Raw genomic sequence first — 18,975 nt, forward strand, 5'->3', positions numbered from 1 at the left:
AATCTTGGGGCTAAATTTTGATTGAGAGCTGGACTAACACTAGAACAGGGTCAAGGTCAAGGTGAATCTCTGATCAGGACCTAGGTTAAGGTTTCAGCTTAGGAGACAGCTACGTTAGGACCATCAGATAAGAGTGGGAATGGAGGGGCTGGAGAGGTGGCTCAGTGGTTAAGAGCACTGGCTGCTCCTCCAGAGGTCCTGAGTTCAATTCCCAGCACACATGGTTGCTGACAGCCATCAGTGATGAGATCTGATTCCTTCTTCTGGCCTGCATCAACTGAGCAAGCAGCAAGCAGTGAGCATCACTCCTCCATAGCAGAGGCAGGTGGACACACCTACACCAGGCCAGCCAGGGCTACGTAGTTCTGTCATGGGATCCAATACCCTCTTCTGGTGTGTCTGAAGAAAGTGACAGTAATAAATACACATAAAATAAATAAATCTTTTTTTAAAAAAAGAATAAAATAAACAAACAAATAAAGAGGATGGTGAAGTTAGAACTAATGTAGGGTGTGGAGAGATGTCTGTAGAAGGTTCACACTGTTCCCTGCCTTTGGCCTTTTGAGTCAGTTTCACTCAGCTCTGTAGGCCAGGTTATCCTAGAACTCTGTACTGCACATTGGCCTCAAAGTCACAGCAGACTGTCCTGCCTTCCTAGTGCTAGAATTGCAAGAGTGAGTGAGCATGCTTGGCTTTTAAAATACAACTTTTTATGAGAAAGTGTCTCACCATGTAGCCCCAGCTGATCTGGAACTCACTCTGTAGACCAGGCTGGCCTCAACCTCAGAAAAGATCTACCTGCCTCCGCCTCCCAAGTGCTGGGATTAAAGGTGCACTGATTTTTACTGCTATTTTTTTCTAGTCTTGTATTTTTAAGATTTCTTTTTAGTTTATGTGTATGGGTGTTTTGCTTGTACATAAGTCTGTGCACCGTGTGTCTGCGGTGCCCACAGAGGTCAGAAGAGGGCACTGGAACTAGGACTGGAATCACAGACAGTTAAAAACTACCAAACTTCTTAACAGCTAAGATATCTTTTTGTTTTCTCTTCTTTCTCTCTGTCTTTCTTTTATCCTGTTTTTTAAAGGGTATTACTATAAAGCCTTGGCTAGCCTGACTCATTATGTAGACCAGGCTGGCTTTGAACATACAGAGACCAGCCTGCCTCTGCCTCCTGAGCTAGGATTAAAGATGTGCCAATGTGCCCAATTCTCTTTTTTTAAAAAATCAATATTTTCCTATTTTTAAACTTTTTAAGCTCACACGCTGGTCTCAGATTCATAATTCTCCGGCCTCCAGCCCTTGAGTGCTGAGATTATAGGTGTGCCTCACAAGACCTAGTTTGTTTTATCACTTTATTTACTTTTAGTTTTTGTATTCTAAAGACAAGGCCAAGGACTTCCCAGAACCTTAAGGCCTACTAGACAAACAGTAGCAAACCCATAGAAAACTCAAGCCTTCAGTCACCCGCTTGATCCCAACGGGCTGAGACAACGCCAAGAGCAGACAAGAAACCCATGGACAGGGCAATCCCCTACATTGCTCCAGAAGCACTCTGCCTCCAGGATGTGGCTCCGCAGAGATGCTGTCAAAAGAAAGATCACAGGGCCTGCCAAGATGATTCACTGGGTAAAGGCAGTTGCCACCAACCATGACTGGAGCTTGAATCCTGGAACACACAAAGTCAGAACAAACTCCCCAAAGTGTTCTCTGACCACCATGGTGTGTACACACACACACACACACACACACACACACACACACACACACGAGGGGTGGGGAAGACAGACAGACAGAGACAGAGACAGAAACTGAGACAAAGCAACAGACAGAAAGAGAGAGAGAGGGAGGGGGATGGGAGAGAAAAAGAGAATTAAATACAGTTTTTCAAGAAGAAGGAAGAGGAGGAAGAGGAGAAAGACGAGAAGGAAGAGGAGGAGGAAGAAGAGAAGGAAGAGGAGGAAAAGGGGAAGAAGGAGAAGGAAGAAGAGGAGGAGGAAGAGGAGAAGAAGAAGAGGAGGAGGAGAAAAGAAGAATGAAATAAAGAAAGAAATTAATTAATTTCAGGGCTGGATACACAGCTCAGCCATTAAGAACAGTGTGCTCTTCCAGAGGAACTGGGTTTGATTCTCAGCACCAAAGTGGAGGCTCACAACCATCTGTAACTCCAGTTCCAGGGGATCTCATGCCCTCTTCTGGCCTCCTCAAGCACACATGTGGTATACAGACATGCATGCAGGCAAAACACCCGTGCCCATAAAATGATGAAATAAAACATTTTATTTTATTTTATTTTATTTTAATTTTATTTTATTGGTTTTTCGAGACAGGGTTTCTCTGTATAGCCTTGGCTGTCCTGGAACTCACTCTGTAGACCAGGCTGACCTCTAACTCAGAAATCCGCCTGCCTCTGCCTCTCAAGTGCTGGGATTAAAGGCGTGCGCCACCACTGCCCGGCTCGAAATAAAACATTTTAAAATTGTTTTTATAAGAATGCCAGTTCACACAGAAAGCAAGGGTAGCCAGGAAGAGCATGACATGGCCAGATCTGCAGCAGTCGCAAGACATTAACCTCATGGTTTCTGCTTTACCGCTGCAGATTCCAGCCTGGAGATTCAGAAAGTTCTGATACAAGGTGTACCTTGTCAACCTTTACCCCCAAGACCTTTATGAGGCAAGTCTGCAAGACCCACACTCCTCTAAAATTTATCAACTCCTCAAAACCTAGGTTATCTGGACCTGAGGCATATCCTGTAGCTGCTTGAGGAAAGTGAGCCAGGAGGCTCTCAAGTTCAAGTCTCGTGGGCTACAGAGGGAATTCAAGGTTAGCCTGCTCAACTCACTGGAAACTTGTCTCAGAATTAAAAATCAAAGGAGGGCTGAGGGCATGAATCAGTGGTAGAGCCCCTGCCTAGAATCCCCCAGTGAGGGGCTGGGGGCGTGGCTCAGTGGTAGAGCCCCTGCCTAGAATCCCTCAGTGAGGGTCTGGGGGCGTGGCTCAGTGGTAGAGCTCCCAGTGAGGAGCTGGGGTAGAGCACTGGCTTAGTGGTAGAGCACTTCCCTAGCCATTTCCAAGGCCTTGGCCTCCATTCCCAGCACTGAATACAAACATTCAACATTAAGGACACTAGGCTAGAATGTGGGCAGCTGTGACCACATACTTTGATAGGAAGCATAGTAGCCAAACCACACTGGAGAAAGAGGGGTCGTGTTTTGTGAACAGATTTCTGCAGACCCGGACCTGGAATTGGGATTGGAGGACTGAGACCATAGGTTGGTGGGCACAACTAAGGGACCCAGGAACAGGAGAAAGGACACCAGTGGCATTTCGCTCTGGGACTGAAGGACTGGATCGAGGACATGGTTGAGGAGCCCCAAGACCTACAGCAGAGGTATCAGCATAATCTTGGGACTAATCCTGAGTACAGAAGGCATAAACAGGACTGGAGACTTTGAATAGCTACCTCATTCTTTGAAGCCCAGAGGTCATAAATATGACTAGCTAGCTTGCCCCTTTGTCATCAGTCTGTACCTTCCAAACACTGGAATTACAAATGGGCTGTCACGCCCACCTAGAGTTTACATGGGTCCTGTGGGACTGAACTCAGGTCATCACATATGGCTGGTGGCAGTCAGGGTTTCATTACTGTGAAGGGACAACATGACCAAGGTTGTTCCTTATAAAGGAAAGCATTGAATTGGGGCTGGATTACAGTTCCATTCTCATCATGGTGGGAAACATGGCAGTGTCCGGGCAGACACAGTGCCGGAGGAGCACAGACTTGTTCTACATCTTGATCCACAGGGAGCCAGGAGGGGACTTTCCTCTGCATAAAGCCAGGAGGAGAGTCTGGATTACAGACTTGAGCATATATATGAGACCTCAAAGCCTTGCCTCTACAGTGACACACTTCCTCTAACAAGGCATCCATCAATAAGACCATGCTACCTAATAGTACCATTTCCCATGTACTAAGCATATTCAAACTACCACCACACGTGGCAAGCACTTGATCCACCCAGCCTCTTCCCAGACCCCATGGAGAGCTTTATGGAATTTAACATACCATGTGTCCTAGCATCCTCACAGAACCCAGTGAGCTGGCACATGAAAAGGAAGAGACAGATGTTAAGATACTTCTACGAGCACACCTTTAGTCCGAGCATTTGGGAGGCAAAGGCAGGTAGCTCTTTGTGAGTTCAAGGTCAGTCTGGTCTACAGAGCAAGTTCCTGGACAGCCAGGGCTACTCACAGAAACCCTGTCTCGAAAAAGAAAATAAATAAATAAATGAAGAGGAGGAGGAGGAGGAAAAGAGAAAAACTTCTTTAAAGCCACACAGCTAGTGCGACAGGTGCTAGGGGCTGAAGTCATGCAAATTCCACCCAAAAGCTTTATTTGATTGCAGTGATTGCAAATGCTCCCATATTCAGGGAGCAGACACATTGTAACACCTTAGAAATACTCTAAGCAGCCGCAGACACTCAGACTGCTTATCCCTCTCCTGCTTTGTTTTTGTTTTTGTTTTGATACAGAGTCTCAAGTATACTGGGCTGGAGTCCAACTCACTGTATAATTGAGGCTGACTTTGAACCCCTGATCCTCCTGCCCCCACCTGTCAAAAACAAGGATTACAGGTGCGAATGACCATACCCAATTTTCTCCTGACTTGCCAGCACCACTCCAAGATGTAGGGTCTCGGCTGACCTTACAATGATCACTCTCCCTGTACCCACTGTCACTGGACAGCCAGGATCAAAACCTGAGCAGAGGTTCTAGCAGCTAAGAGGACAAAGGACTTGACTGTGTCACTTTGCCTCTATTCCAAGCTTTGTGTTTGACCACAGGTTCTGAGGCCTGAGATATTTCTTTTAAGGGATTCAGAAGCAAGCATGTCACAGACTGAATGCTAATTACCAGAAATGACTCACTTTACCTAAGAGGCAGAGGCTAAACCAGAGAGCCTCAACATCAACATTCAGTTTGCCCAAATTTCTATGTGTTCACATATAATTTTTAGGGTCCCCTGTGGAATCCCCAAATAGTGAGAAAAACACAGGAAAAGACAACGATTGCTCTCTTCAAGAGGCATAGTGGAACACCACTGTAACCCCAACACTATGGAAGTAGAAACAGGATAATCAGGGGTTCAAAGTCATCCTCCACTCTGAAAGTTCGAGACCAGATGCAGATTCATACACTATGGTGTCAAATAGAGAAAGGAAAACAGGAAGGGGACTGGAGAGATGGTTCAGTGGTTAGGAGCTTTCCTGCTTTGCAGAGGACCGAGTTTGGTTCCCAGTACCCGTATCAGGCAACTTCTGTAGCTCCACTTCCTGGGGTTCTGATGGCATCCTCTGGCACCCTCAGATACTGGGCATGCACTTGATACACATACAAACACACAAACACATTACATACAAATCAACAGATCTTTAAAAGAGAGAGGTGTTGGTGAGACCTTCTGGCAGAGGAACTGGGCAGCTTACAACCACTGTAACCCAAACTCTGGGTGATCCAGTGCACACATGCACACACAGACGTGCATACATACATATAAATATGAATAAAACTTATCTATTTTTTTAAAGAGAGAGGTACATATTGATCTACCACAAAGGCAAAAATCATTACCTTATGTCAGTCCCTGCTGCCCAGGCTGAGGACCTCAGTTCCATCTTTGGGACTCACAGAACTAACTTTGACAAATTGTCCTCTGACATTCACACATGAGCTGTGGCATGTGTGCATATAGACATGCAAACAAGAACAGACATATTAAGAGGGGTAAGTTTGTTTGTTTGTTTGGTTGGTTGGTTGGTTGGTTAGCTTTACAAGACAGAGTTTTTCTGTGTAGCCCAGCTGTTCTGGAATTCGTTCTGTAGACTAGGCTGGCCTTGAACTACAAAGATCTGCCTCTGCCTCCCCAGTGCTGAGATTAAAGGCGTGCACCACCACCTCCTGTGGTTTGTTTGTAAAGAGATCACACCTATTTCATTTCATCCCAGAAACTTTTTTGTTTTTAAATTTTATCACTATATTGTGTGCATAGTGTGCACATGACACACACACACACACACACACACACACACACACACACACAGAGAAGTCAGGAACAGAACAGACTCATAGAAGTAATTTTTTTTTCCTTCCACTGCGTTCACTCCAGGGATCAATTCTGAGGCTTGTAGGGCAAGTGTTCTTACTCTCTGAGCTATGCCTCTGGCCTTGTTTGGTATTAAGACAAGAATCTCATTCTACAGCCCACGATGTGTTTGAACTGAAAATCTTCCTGACTCTGTGGGTTAAACGCTCTTGCCCACAAGCTTGAATAGCCTGCATTGCATCCCCAGATCCCACAAGTGGGGGAACTGACTCCTACCTCTGAAGAGATGTCCTCCGACACTGCTACCAAAGTACGTGTCCCACACCACGCACTCCCATAGCGATGTGAGCAACGTCTTCCTGCTTAATTCTGCTCGTACACTCATTTCTATTCCCATCATGGAATCTGGGACCAGGTGCTGCTGGCTGTAAACAGGGAACAAATTACCTTCAGGAGCTCAAGCTGACGCTTTAGCCATCCCTTCACTTCTGATCTCCTGTTTTCCTCCTCTGCCCAGCCTCCCACCTGAAGCTTTTCAAAATTATTCAAGTGTATCCTCAGCAAGATCTTTCCATGATCTCAATGAATCACTATGCTGATTACTTCCTTTTCTGTCATACTCTTTGTGCTCTGGTGTTGTGAATCCAACCCAGGGCGTCATACATGCTACAACATGCTGCTGCTGAGCCACGCCCCCAGCCCCTCACTGGTGGATTCTAGGCAGGGGCTCTACCACTGAACCACGCCCCCAGCCCAGAGATCACTTACTTAACAGATAGTCCAGAATCTCCTGAACCTGTCTACAAAAGTCCTAGCAGGACCTAGCATGGGGTCACAAACCTTTAATCTCAGCACTCAGGAGGCAGAAGCAGAAGGATCTCTGAGTTAAAAGTTCAGCCTGGCTTAGATAGCAAGTTTCAGGTCCAATTATTTCAAAACAAAACAAAGCAAAGCAAAAATAAATTACTAGCATTGATAAGGCCCTGGGTTCCTGCACAAACAACAGAAAGTGGTTTTCTGTTAATGATTTGAGTGTGTCTCTTCAAAATTCATGTTGGAATTAAATCCCCAGTATGTAGAGATGGGGCCTCTAAGAGACACCGTGTGGGCCTGCCCTGACGGTCCTTATAAAAACACCTCTGCCGTCCACTCTGGAGGACACAGCGTTGAGGCACCATCTTCTAAACAGAAACGAACCTGCTACCCTGGACTTGGACTTCCTGGCCTCCAGCACTGTGAAAAATAAATTTCTGCTTTTTATAAATTATCCGGTCTCTGAGATTTGATTATAGCAGCAGAAATAGCCCAACATAGGTCCGTGAATACTTCTGGGATGTATATCCATAGCTTTCCATGAAATTCCGAGGCAGTGCTCATCCTTACCCTTGGAAGACACCAATTCCAGGTGTGCGTGATGCAGACTGTGCATGATGACCCAGAAGAAGGCCGGCCGAAAAACAGGAAACTCTGGTATCTGGTTGTTTGCTTTTTATTTATTTATTTATTTGCTTACTTATTTGGAACTTGATGTGTCAGAGTCCTAGCGTGCCACTTACTTCTGCCCTCCAGTGTGCTGAGGGTAAAGATATCTGCCCCCACCCCACCCCACAGCCCTGCTCTTTCATTTTATTTATTATACTTACTGGGGAGGGTACATCCTAGAGTGTGAGTATGAGGTCAAAGGTCAATCATATGTCATTGGTCCACTCCTTTTACCTTCACATGTGTTCCAAGGATTGAATTCAGGGCCCTAGAGTTGTGTTCTGAGAGGTTTTAACCACTGAACTATCGTGCCTGGTTTCTGGGGTTGTTTGTTTGTTTGTTTTTCCTGGTCCTTTTAAATTTCTAGGTTTGCAGCCAGAGAGATGGTACAGTGGGTAAAGGCTTCTGCCACCGATCCTGATGACCTGTGTTCCATCCCAGTGACTTACTTGGTGGGAGGAGAGAACGGACTCCCCAGACCTGGGGCATGGGCTAGCCTCCACTAATAACCCCGGCAGTTTTACAGTTTCCTGCCTGTCTCTAACTGGAGAGGGAGGTTGGGTGGCAAACAGAGATCCAACTAAATGTGTATTGCTTTCGAAACCACCATTGTACAGTCAAAATATCATGAGTCAGCCGTCCTTCCGTACAGGACCATCTGTATTTATGGTTGAGATGACGGTGCGGCTGGGGTGTGCTTGGGAGAATCCGGCAGCGATGGGAGAAATGAGAGAGAAGATAAGCACTAGTTGGAGCCGTGCCTAGATGGATGTGTACAGCTGTCACCCGGCATGCAGGAGACTGGGGCAAGAGGCTGGAAAGCCCCAGGACAGCCTGGGCTACATCGAGACCCTGTTACAATGTATATGTGTGGGTATGCACTCACCTGGCTTGTGTGTGTACGTGCACATGTGAGCACGTTCCCATGTTTGTGTTTGTGTGTGTATGTGTTTGTGTGTCGTATAATAGGAATGCAGGTGTATGCCTGAGTGTGTTTCATATGTGTGGCTTTTTCCTTCTGCCCAATGGGTCCTAGGGATTGAAACTCAAGGCTTCATGCTTGGCAAGGAGCAACCATCTCCATGGCACAATGTCTTAGTGATTTAGGATCCCCGTTACACTGTTACAGGTCTGCACTGACTCATCAGACAGGGTCTCCTCTCATGCAGGGCAGCCCAGAGAGCCATGAACTCTCAACCTGTAGCTGGGGATGACCCTGAACTCCTGATCCTCCTCTGTCACTTCCCAGGAGCTGGGAAGACAGGTGTACACCACTGGGCCAGACTGTTTTTTCCCTTCCCTTCTCCCTCTCGCTCTGCCCCACTCGCTCTGGCCCAAAGATTTTTATTTATTTATTATATGTAAGTACACTGTAGCTGTCTTCAGACACCCCGTAAGAGGGCATCAGATCTCATTGCAGATGGTTGTGAGCCACCATGTGGTTGCTGGGATTTGAACTCATGACCTCTGGAAGAGCAGTCATCTCACCAGCCCCAGACTATTTTTTTCTTTTAAATCTCAGTTTTATGAGACAGGGTTTTGCTACAGTGCTCAGCTTGGTCTGGAATTCACAATGCAGCTACGATGGCTGTGAACATGCAGTCCTCTGACTGGACTCCTTAGTGTTGCTAGAACTGCAGCTTTGAATCACCAAACCCACACTAACTTTTGTAGAATACTGTCTTAGAGTGATGAAACACCATGACCAAAAGCAACTTGGCGAGGAAAGGGTTTATCTGGCTTGTACTTCCACAGCCCTGTGCATCATCAAAGGAAGTCAGGACAGGAACTCAAGCAAGTCAGGAACTGATGCAGAGAGTGGCTTCCTGGCTTGCTTTCTTACAGAACCCATGACTACCAGGCCAGAGCTTGCCCCGCCCATGAGCTTGCCCCGCCCACAATGGGCTGGGCTCTCCCATATCAATAATTTTAAAAATCCCCTACAGTCTTGCCTGCAGCCTGATCTTATGGAGGCTTTTTTTTTTTTTTTTTTTTTTACTTTTTCGAGACAGGGTTTCTCTGTGTAGCCCTGGCTGTCCTGGAACTCACTCTGTAGACCAGGCTGGCCTCGAACTCAGAAATCCGCCTGCCTCTGCCTCCCAAGTGCTGGGATTAAAGGTGTGCGCCACCACCGCCCGGCTAGAGGCATTTTGTTAATTGTGGTCCCCTCCTCTCAGATTCTTTCAAGACAGGTGTGTGTGTGTGTCCCTGGGTGTCCTAGAACTCACTATGTAGACCAAGCTGGCCTTGAACACAGAGATCTGCCTGCCTCTGCCATTCGAGTGATGGGATTCAGGCTAGATACTGGTTTTCTTCAAACTATGTAAGGCATGCACTAGCACTGCCTAGCGCCTATAAGGCTTTCAGTGGATACAGGAGTCTAGAATATGCCGAGAAGTTTGGCGTTGCCACTGTAACTTCAGTATCTAGGAAGCTGAGTCAGGAGGCTTAGAACAATTTTGAGGCTAACCTGGGTTATTCAGTGAGACCTAGTAGGAAGAATAAGAAAGTATGACGGTTAAAACATGAGGTACATATAGAATAAGATCTAATTGACTTCACCGTTTTGAGCAGGCTGGTTCGTGGCTTTGATCCTAACACTAGGGAGGCAGAGGCTGGAGCAATAACCATCGTGTGAGGCTCTGAGCCGAAAAGTGAGACCTTGTCTCAAAATGAAACAAAACACGTTTTATTTACGGGTACAACTGTGGCCCCAGAATGCACCCGAGACCTGCCTTCATCTCTACCCAGTCAGGCCAGGAGAACCCCAACACAATTTAAAGGTGAACTAGCACCCAGCCAAAATAACAAGGTCACAAGAAAGAACAGACAAGGAGCTAGAGATGGCTCAGTGGTTAAGAGTACCAGCTGATCTTCCAGAGGACCTGGGTTTCGTTCCCAGCACCCACATGGCAGCTCATAACCAGCTCTAACTCTAGATCCAGAGAATCTGATGCCTGCCCTTCTTCTGACCTCCTCCGGTTCAAATACTGCACAGGCATCCATGAAGGAACTCATACATACATATAAAATAATTTCAGCACCTATAATCAGGAGTTCGAAGTCAGTCTCGTCTACATAGTCCTTGAATCAAACAAACAAATGAAGAAGAAAGGAGTAGTTAGCCCACAGGCAAGTGTTGACAGACTCTCAGAGGCTACAAGCAGTGGCACATGAGTTCAAACTGTTACAGGTTGAAACAGGCCATGGACTTGAAACTGTCTGTAGGGGTTGGATAGTAGAAAGACTGATGTCCGGAGTGATGTTGGAGCATCACTCCGTCTTGCATTAGCTGGGAATCAAATCCAGGGTCTCTGAAACAAGTTCTCTGCCAAACCTCCAGCCCAACAGATTCTAGTATGCAGGGGGAGGGGGGGGGCATGCGCAAACGCACGCACGCGCACACACAAATGGGGGGTGGAGGGAGAGAGGGACTCCAGCAAGCTGGCCTTGTTCCCTATGTAACCAAAGATAACAGTGGTGTTGAGTTTGAATAAGAATGCCCCCACAGGCTCATCTATCTGACTGCCTCTTCACCAGGGAGTGGCCTCTTTGATAGGATCAGGGTTAGGAGGTGTGGCCTTGTTGGAGGAAGTGTGTCACTGAGGCTCGCCTAGAGATTTCAAAAACCAATGTGTGTCCATACTCTGTGGGTGTAGCTCTCGGCTGCTTCTCCATGCCTGCCTGCCTGCCACACTCCTGACCATGATGACAACAGACTAAACCTCTGAAGCTGTAAGCAAGCCCCCATTTAAACGCTTTGTTTCATAAGCGTTGTCTTGGTCATGGTGTCTCTTCACAGCAATCACTAAGACCTGTCATTCCCTCATTCCATGATGACTAAACATTCAAATATATAAGCCTTTGGGGCTTTTTTTGTTTTTGTTTTTTTGACACAGTGTCTCTCTGTGGAGCCTGGGCTGTCCTAGAACTCACTCTGTAGACCAGGCTGGCCTCAAACTCAGAAATCCGCCTGCCTCTGCCTCCCAAGTGCTGGCATTAAAGGCGTGTACCACTACTCCAAGCCATGGAGGCTGTTCCTACTCAAACCACCACAGCCATCTTGCTGGTCCCGCTCATCCTGGGCGGTCCCTCCCAGTGGAACTGCACCTCTCAACTTTTTTTTTCTCATTTGAGACTGGATCACCTGTAACCCAGAGTGTCCTTAAACTCATTTAAGTAGTGGAGGATGACCCTAAGCCCCTGACTCTCTTAGCCCCACCCCCACTCTTTGTACTGGAATTATTGATGTGTGCCACCAAATCTGGCTTGATCACACTTTTTTGACATTTTAAAATCGTATTTATTTATTTATTTATTTATTTATTTATCTATTTGAGCGTGGGCCACACGCCACTGTGCTGTAGAGGTCAAAGGACAAATTTCAGGAGTTGGTTCTCTCATTTCACCCAGTGAAAGAACCATATAGCTGGATATAGTGGCATACAGCTGTAGTCCAGGAGCTTGAGGGACCGAGGCAGGGGGATCACCAATTAAAGCCAGCCTGAGCTATACAGCCTCTGGAAAAAAAAGATTAATTACAATAAATTAATAAACTTTAGTTGAGTTTGATGATTCTGTGGAACATGAGCCTCAGTGACTCCATTTGGAAAGTGGGGGGTTAATTCTCCTAACTTTTCCTTGCTTGGTCCCTGCCTTTCTGAAGGTTTGTAATCCTCACCCCATCCACCTGTCTGAAACCCCTTGATCTGTTTTCTAGCCAGGGGGGGTCAGGCTGAAGAGGAAACTCAGAAGTAAACAGGGCCATGGACCCCTGCAGGGCCAGGGCGTGGGTAGCATGACTCTGCTCAGTAAACACCAGGTTGGGCAGTGTCTCATCAATTTCACCTCCGGTTTGGTTCCCCCCCTGCCCCCCCACCCTGTCTACACCACCCACAGAGTGGGCTTATCTAAAGAATTCATTGCAAACATCCAAAAACCAAACCACCATCAGAGACCTAGGAGGAAGAGCAGCCATAGGTAAGTAACTATGTAAGACTTGAAACAACAGAAAACAAATAAGGTGGTGGGGTGGGGAGCCGCTGGAGAGACACATGGATGGCAGAATCAGAGTCCACCAATAGCATAGTCTTCCAAGCAGGCCTTTCCTTATAGGGCTCTCAGTCCCAACTAAAGTGATCTCGGTCAGACTCAAGCACCACCATGCACAGGGGCTCCCCAACAATATAAACACTAAAGATCACCATCGTATGCTTTTGAGACCCCTCCTAGCCTGGTGTCAAAGTTACAGAGATCCACCTGCCTCTCTCTCATATACATGTCTGCCTATGTAGTCTAAAGTGGATTAAAACTCATGAACTGCCTGCCTCAACTTTCCATACACTCAAATTACAGATATAAGCCACCAATCCCACCTCTCTGTGGTATACAAAGCAGTTAGCACAGAGACGCGACGCCTGTTCTGGGCCCCTCGTCAGGAGCTCTGCTCTTCTGTACAGCAGTATGTCCCCCCTTCCTGGAGGGCTGTCCCTGGTTGGCTGTCCCTGGTTGGGATATCGGTGGTGGTATTTTTCTGTGGGAACCACTGGCTCCCATCTCATCTCCTCCTGTACAGCACCTACACTAGCCAAACCTCACCAGGCTTCCCTGGCTCCGTTGGCTTCTGAGATAAGCCTCACTCTGTAGTCCAGGCTGGATTTGAACTTGCAGCAGTCCTCCTGCCTCTATTGGGATTATGGCACCTCCTTGCTCATCTCTCTTGACTGCATTCCACATGCAGGTTCATGGGCCTGGAGAATACCAGGACCTGAGACAGATCACTATGGGTTTGGGTCCCAGCTCACCTCTACTATCCACAAAGCTTTGACCAGCCTGTTCCCCAGGCTCTCTGGAGCCTTTCTTTGCTCATTTGCATGATGGAACCACAATTTTTGTTTGTTTGTTTGTTTGGTCTGTTTTGGCTTTTTCAAGACAGGGTTTCTCACTAGGCGCACGACTTTGATCCCAGCACTTGGGAGGCAGAGGCAGGCGGATTTCTGAGTTCGAGGCCAGCCTGGTCTACAGAGTGAGTTCCAGGACAGTCAGAGCTAGTCAGAGAAACCCAGTCTCAAAAAGAAAAAAGAAAAAAAAAAAAAAAAAAGACAGGGTTTCTCTGTGTGGATCTGACTGTCCTGGAACTTGCTCTGTAGACCAGGCTAGCCTCAAACACACAGAGATCCACTGGCCTCTGCCTCCTGAGTCCGCCACCACTGCTGGGCTGTGTTTTCTTGAGACAGGGTCTCATGGAGCCCAGCCTGGTCTGGAACTCCCTATGATCCTACTGTCTCTACCACCCCAGTTCTCGGTTGACAGGCTACCATGTGAGGTACCATAGCTGACTCTTAGTGAGCACATCTGGCTTTACAAAGTGGCAGAGCCTACTCTGGGCTGGTGCTGAGGTCATCCTAAAATGACACATGAGGGCAGCTGCGTGTCTAGCCTAGCATGAGTTGTATACCCAGCAGCACAAAAATCCAGCGTGGTATCAGAGATCAGAAGCTTAGGGTCCTCCTCTGCTACACAGAAAGTTCAAGGCCAGCCTGGGCTCCATGAGACCTTAGCTCAAAAATAAACACATTGTGGGTTGGTTTTAGCTCAGTGGCAGAGTCCTTGCCTAGCTAGCAAGCTCAAGGCCCTGGTTTTGGTCCTTATCTGGGGATGCAGGGTGGGGCGGGAATAAAACAATTCACACACACATGAACACCCAACACATAATGACTTGTGATCACCCAGTTTGAGACCTTGTGTATGCTTCCTGTCTCTGAGCCCCACATCCTCCGTGACATGAAAGGAATAGAGTCTTCACCTCCTTGCCTGGTAATGGCCTTAAAAAGTCATGCCTGTAAAGCACCAGACACCTTACGAACTTGTTAGCACTTCCTAGGATGCCAGCTCTTTGACTTCCATGCTGTGTGACTCGGGGCCAATGAATTGCCCTCTCTGAACCTCAGCTGCTTGTGTGTGATCACATGAGATCATAGCTGTGTTCTCTTCACGGACTTGTGAGGAAGAAATTGGAGCATGTAGGAAACTGTGTTGCAGAGCCTGCCGTGTACTAAGGGCTATTGAGACGATTACCACTGGGCTGGCAGGACGGCAAGGAGGGTGAAAGTGCTTGCCTTAAAGCCTGCAACCTGAGGCCAGTCCTCAGGAAACACATGGTGGAGGGACAGAACTGATTTCCAAAAGCTGCCTCTGCTGCGGTATTTGCACTCACACACACACTCACACACATACGACACAGGCACACATGTACAACCCATGCACACACATATGGAAAAAAAAAAAAAAAGGATAGTAAGTCCATGAGCCCGGCCGTTCATGCCTATCACCCCATCAGTTAGAAGGGAGGCAGGAGTTCCAGGCCAGCCCAGGCCACATCTCACAAAACAAAACAATTTCAAAGGAGAATACTCACAATAGAGTGTGGTGTATTTGTTTACTTAATTTCTATTATTCTAAAAATGTGTGTGCGCGCACACACACACACAAGTGCCTGTGCACACGCACGCACCTTGTTGATTTTTGTGCACCACATACATACAGTTGCCCAGGGAGGCCAAAAGAGGGCATCAGATCCCCTGGGGTGGGAGTTACAAGCAGTCTGGAGTTGCCCAGTGTGTGTGCTGGGTGTCGAGCCTAGGTCCTTTGTGAGAGCAGCAAGTGTTGTTAACAGTTCAGCCATTTCTCCAACCTCCTTTATTATTTTTATGTATGTGTGTCTATAGGCACATGAGTGTGGGCATCCTTAGGGGTGAGAGGTGTCAGAGTCCCCCCGCAGCCGGACTTTTAGGTGGTTGTGTGCCACCTGCCCTTGGTGCTGAGAACCAAACTTGAATCATATGCAAGGGCACAAAGCACTCTTAACAGCTGCCCTCTATTGGCACAGAATCTTAGATAGGTGAGGCTAGCCTCAAACTGGCTACACGAAGCTGAGGCTGGCCTTGAACTTCTGATCTTCACGTTTCCACCTCCCAAGTGTGGGGATGACAGGCTTATGGTACCAGGCTCATGCAAACCACCTGGGGGCTCCAGCACACCAAGGAAGGGCTCTACCACTGAGCTTCACGCCCTATGGCCCAACCCTGAGAGTTTGTCATCTCAGCTTTCTCAAGGCTGAAACAGGCAACAGAGCCAAAAGCTTCAGGTAAAGGTAGATCCCACTCCCAGGCCCCTTCATTTAAGGATGGGGAGTCATGGTCATGGGCTATGTAGCAAGATGTAACGCTGTTTCAAAAACAAAACAAAAACAAAAAAGCTATACCAAACAGCAACAAAACCCACATCAGGGCAGTGAGATGGCTCAGTGGGCAAAGTGCCTAGCCTGATGACCTGAATGTCATCCCTGGAATCCACTGGAATCCACTTAGGGGAAGGAGCTGCCTCCTCCGAGTTGTCCTCGGACATAAATCCACATGCAAGCTGGGCCATATTTCCCCCACTCCATCGTTAAATAAACGAAACAAAATTTAAGATGGACATGGTGGCGCACACCTTTAATCCTAACACCTGGGAGGCAGAGGCAGAGGCAGAGGCAGGTGGATTCTGTGAGTTTGAGGCCAGCCTAGGACAGCCAGCCATACATACTGACATCCTGCCCCAGAAAAAAACAAAAACAAAACAACAACAAAAACACCAATTAAGTCAAATGGTAACTTCTGGATGATTAAAGGAGAGAGAGGGAAGAGAAAAAAGAGGAAAAGATGGAGGGAGGGACCAAGAGACACAGGCAAAGCCCTTAACTGAATAGGAGGGAAACTAAGGCCCATGGACTAGAAGGTCCCTCCCAGAAAACACACAGTGCCTTGGAGGAGGGCCAACCTGGGGAATAACCTGGCTCCAATCTCCCAGGGAGATTGGAGCCAGCCAAGGCTCTTTGGCTGGAAGTGGGCCCTTTAAATCTAAGCTCCACCTTTGCTTAGAATGGTCTCCAGGAGAGTATTTATAAGGGGGTGTGCCTCCTCTCTACTCCACAAAACTCCTGCTCCTGCCCTCTGACCTTACAGCCCCTGTCCCCCAGTCTGTCTCCAGTGACCACAGCCACACATAAGTGTCATGGACCTACCGCCTTTTGACATGTGGAGAGACTACTTTAACCTGAGCCAGGTGGTGCTGGATATAATTCAGAGCCGGAAGCAAAGACTAGAGGATGAGGTAGCTGAGGAACCCAACTCCAGGCCCCAGGAGAAGAGTGAGCAGGGCCTGGAGGACTACCCCAGAAGTCTGCCTACCATATGCAACTTCTGCAAGCACAATGGAGAGTCTCGTCACGTCTACGCCTCACACCAGCTGAAGACACCTGAAGGGGTGGTGGTGTGCCCCATCCTGCGGCATTACGTGTGCCCTCTATGCGGGGCCACCGGTGACCAGGCTCATACACTCAAGTATTGTCCACTCAACAACAGCCAGCAGTCTCTCTACCGTCGCAGTGGACGAAACTCAGCCGGTCGCAAAGTCAAGCGATAAGTGAGACCCGTGAGGTACCTCTCACCCACATCCCAAACCCTCCTGCTTCTGACCCTAGTACCCTCTTCTAGGCTCACCCAGCCCTCTGGAGTCCCCGGATCTCAGTGTTCTCTGTGCCCTCAGGATCCTGAAACACTGGGAAATGCTGGCAGCCCAGACTGCGTGTCTCAGACACTCCTGGTACTATGAGATCCATTCTCCATAGACTGTGTGAGTCTTGGTGGCTTCTTTTGGATTGTGAGGGCCTGTTGATGACACTAAGGTGGTCTCTTTGACGTCTCGGTTCCCCAATAAAGATCCCTTGGGGGAATCCCTGGATTTGCCATCCTACTGAATCCCAGTCAGTGTGCTCTGACAGGCTAGTCTTCAGAATCCGGGGCCAGTGCCAGAGACTCATCATCATCATCACCGACAAGAAGTTGATATCGGTACTATGAGACCATCCATCTATCTTCACCTTCTTCAGCATCTGCAGACTCAAATCTCTCCATGGACACTCACGTTCAGCCCGCAGTTTCTTGAACATGCCACCCATCAGGACTAAGAGGCGGGTTATGAGTAGAGGAGGGTTGGGACCCTCTGGGAAGGCTGCCAGACCTCTGTGACTTCACAGACTGCCTGGGGTGAGCTGAAGCCCACAGACCCCATTCATTACTAACCCCAGTTCACTCTATTCCTGCCCCCAGCCCCAGTCATTGATGGATCCCTGCCCCTGCTGGGTGAGAGGCGTATCTCTCTTCCACCTGTCCAGTATTGTTGAGTGTGTTAAGTTAGTGTGGTGAGGAGAGTGAGACCTCACGGGAATGGTTACTGTTTGGATTTTAATTGTAGGGTCAGAGAAGAATGCCAGTTAAGTTTTATGCTATTTAGGAGGTGGGCTTGGAAATGGGATGAGGGTGGAGGAGGGGGTGCCTGTTGCTGAATAAAGCGTCCTTGTTAGTCTACTGTCTTTGAATCCGGTCGTCTAACTTAGTGGACGTGCCTTTGGGTGCTGGGAGAGAGAAAAGCAGAGGAGACTGAAGGGCTGCCTAAAACTGTGAGAACCATCAGAGGGGCAGGAAGAGGTCCAGAACTGCAGTCCAGACCTACCTTGTTTGTCTTCCAACACATGCTGTCTGACTGGGAACAGGTTCCCAAATAATTCTCAGTCTCCACCTAGACACTTTTTAAATTAAAAATAAAAAAGTGTGGAAAGGCCAGTTGTGGGTGTATGCCTTTAATCCTAGCATTTGAGAGGCAGAGACAGGTAGATGTCTTTTATCAATTCGAGGCCAGTCTAGTCTATAGAGTTCCAGGACAGTCAGGGCTACACAGAGAGACCCTGTCCTAAAAAGAGGGAGGGGGCCGGAGGGAGGGGGTACAACATTCAGACAGTAGTCAAATAATTCAAGGGAGTCCAGTTTCTACCATGTGGGTTCTCAAGCTTAGGTCTCAAGCTTAGTGGCAAGCCCCTTTCACTCATTGGACCATCTCGACAGTCCTTGAGTCCGTCCATCCGTCCCTCCCTCCCTCCCTCCCTCCCTCCCTTCCTTTCCCTTTCTCTCTCCTTGCTTTCCTGTTCACTGGAGGTTGAACCTAAGGCTCTATAGCTCTGATGGCCCAGGGGTTCCCCTCCCATCTTATGAGACTAGGAACTACTAGGTCTGAGTTTTGATAGATTTTAAACTTTGGGCTCCCTATCACAAAACTGTTAGGAAAAAAAAGTATAAGCCAGTATTGGGGAGTAGCAGCACCCCTGTCTTTAATCCCAGCACTCCCGAGTCAGAAGCAGGTGGACCTAGCTGCAAGGTTCTCTTGTCCTTTTATAGCGTCCACGTCACCAGCACCCACATGCATATACATACAATTAAAACCCAATCTTAAGCCTTTAGTCAGTCCCAGCACTCTTGAGGCAAGCCGATCTCCATGAGTTCAGGGTCAGCCTT

The 18,975-nt window shown here is 47.9% G+C and overlaps 1 protein-coding gene across 1 annotated transcript; it reads left to right on the plus strand.

Annotated features, from left to right (window-relative positions):
• The first annotated feature begins 15,206 nt into the window (after positions 1-15,206).
• Positions 15,207-17,320, plus strand: Nanos2 (nanos C2HC-type zinc finger 2). The gene has a single exon (XM_076928510.1). It carries the CDS (start codon positions 16,640-16,642, stop codon positions 17,048-17,050), a length of 411 nt encoding a protein of 136 aa, XP_076784625.1. The 5' UTR covers positions 15,207-16,639; the 3' UTR covers positions 17,051-17,320.
• The last annotated feature ends 1,655 nt before the right edge of the window (positions 17,321-18,975 follow it).

The sequence above is a fragment of the Arvicanthis niloticus genome, chromosome 1 (assembly GCF_011762505.2).
Source record: "Arvicanthis niloticus isolate mArvNil1 chromosome 1, mArvNil1.pat.X, whole genome shotgun sequence".
NCBI classification, from domain to species: Eukaryota; Metazoa; Chordata; class Mammalia; order Rodentia; family Muridae; genus Arvicanthis; species Arvicanthis niloticus.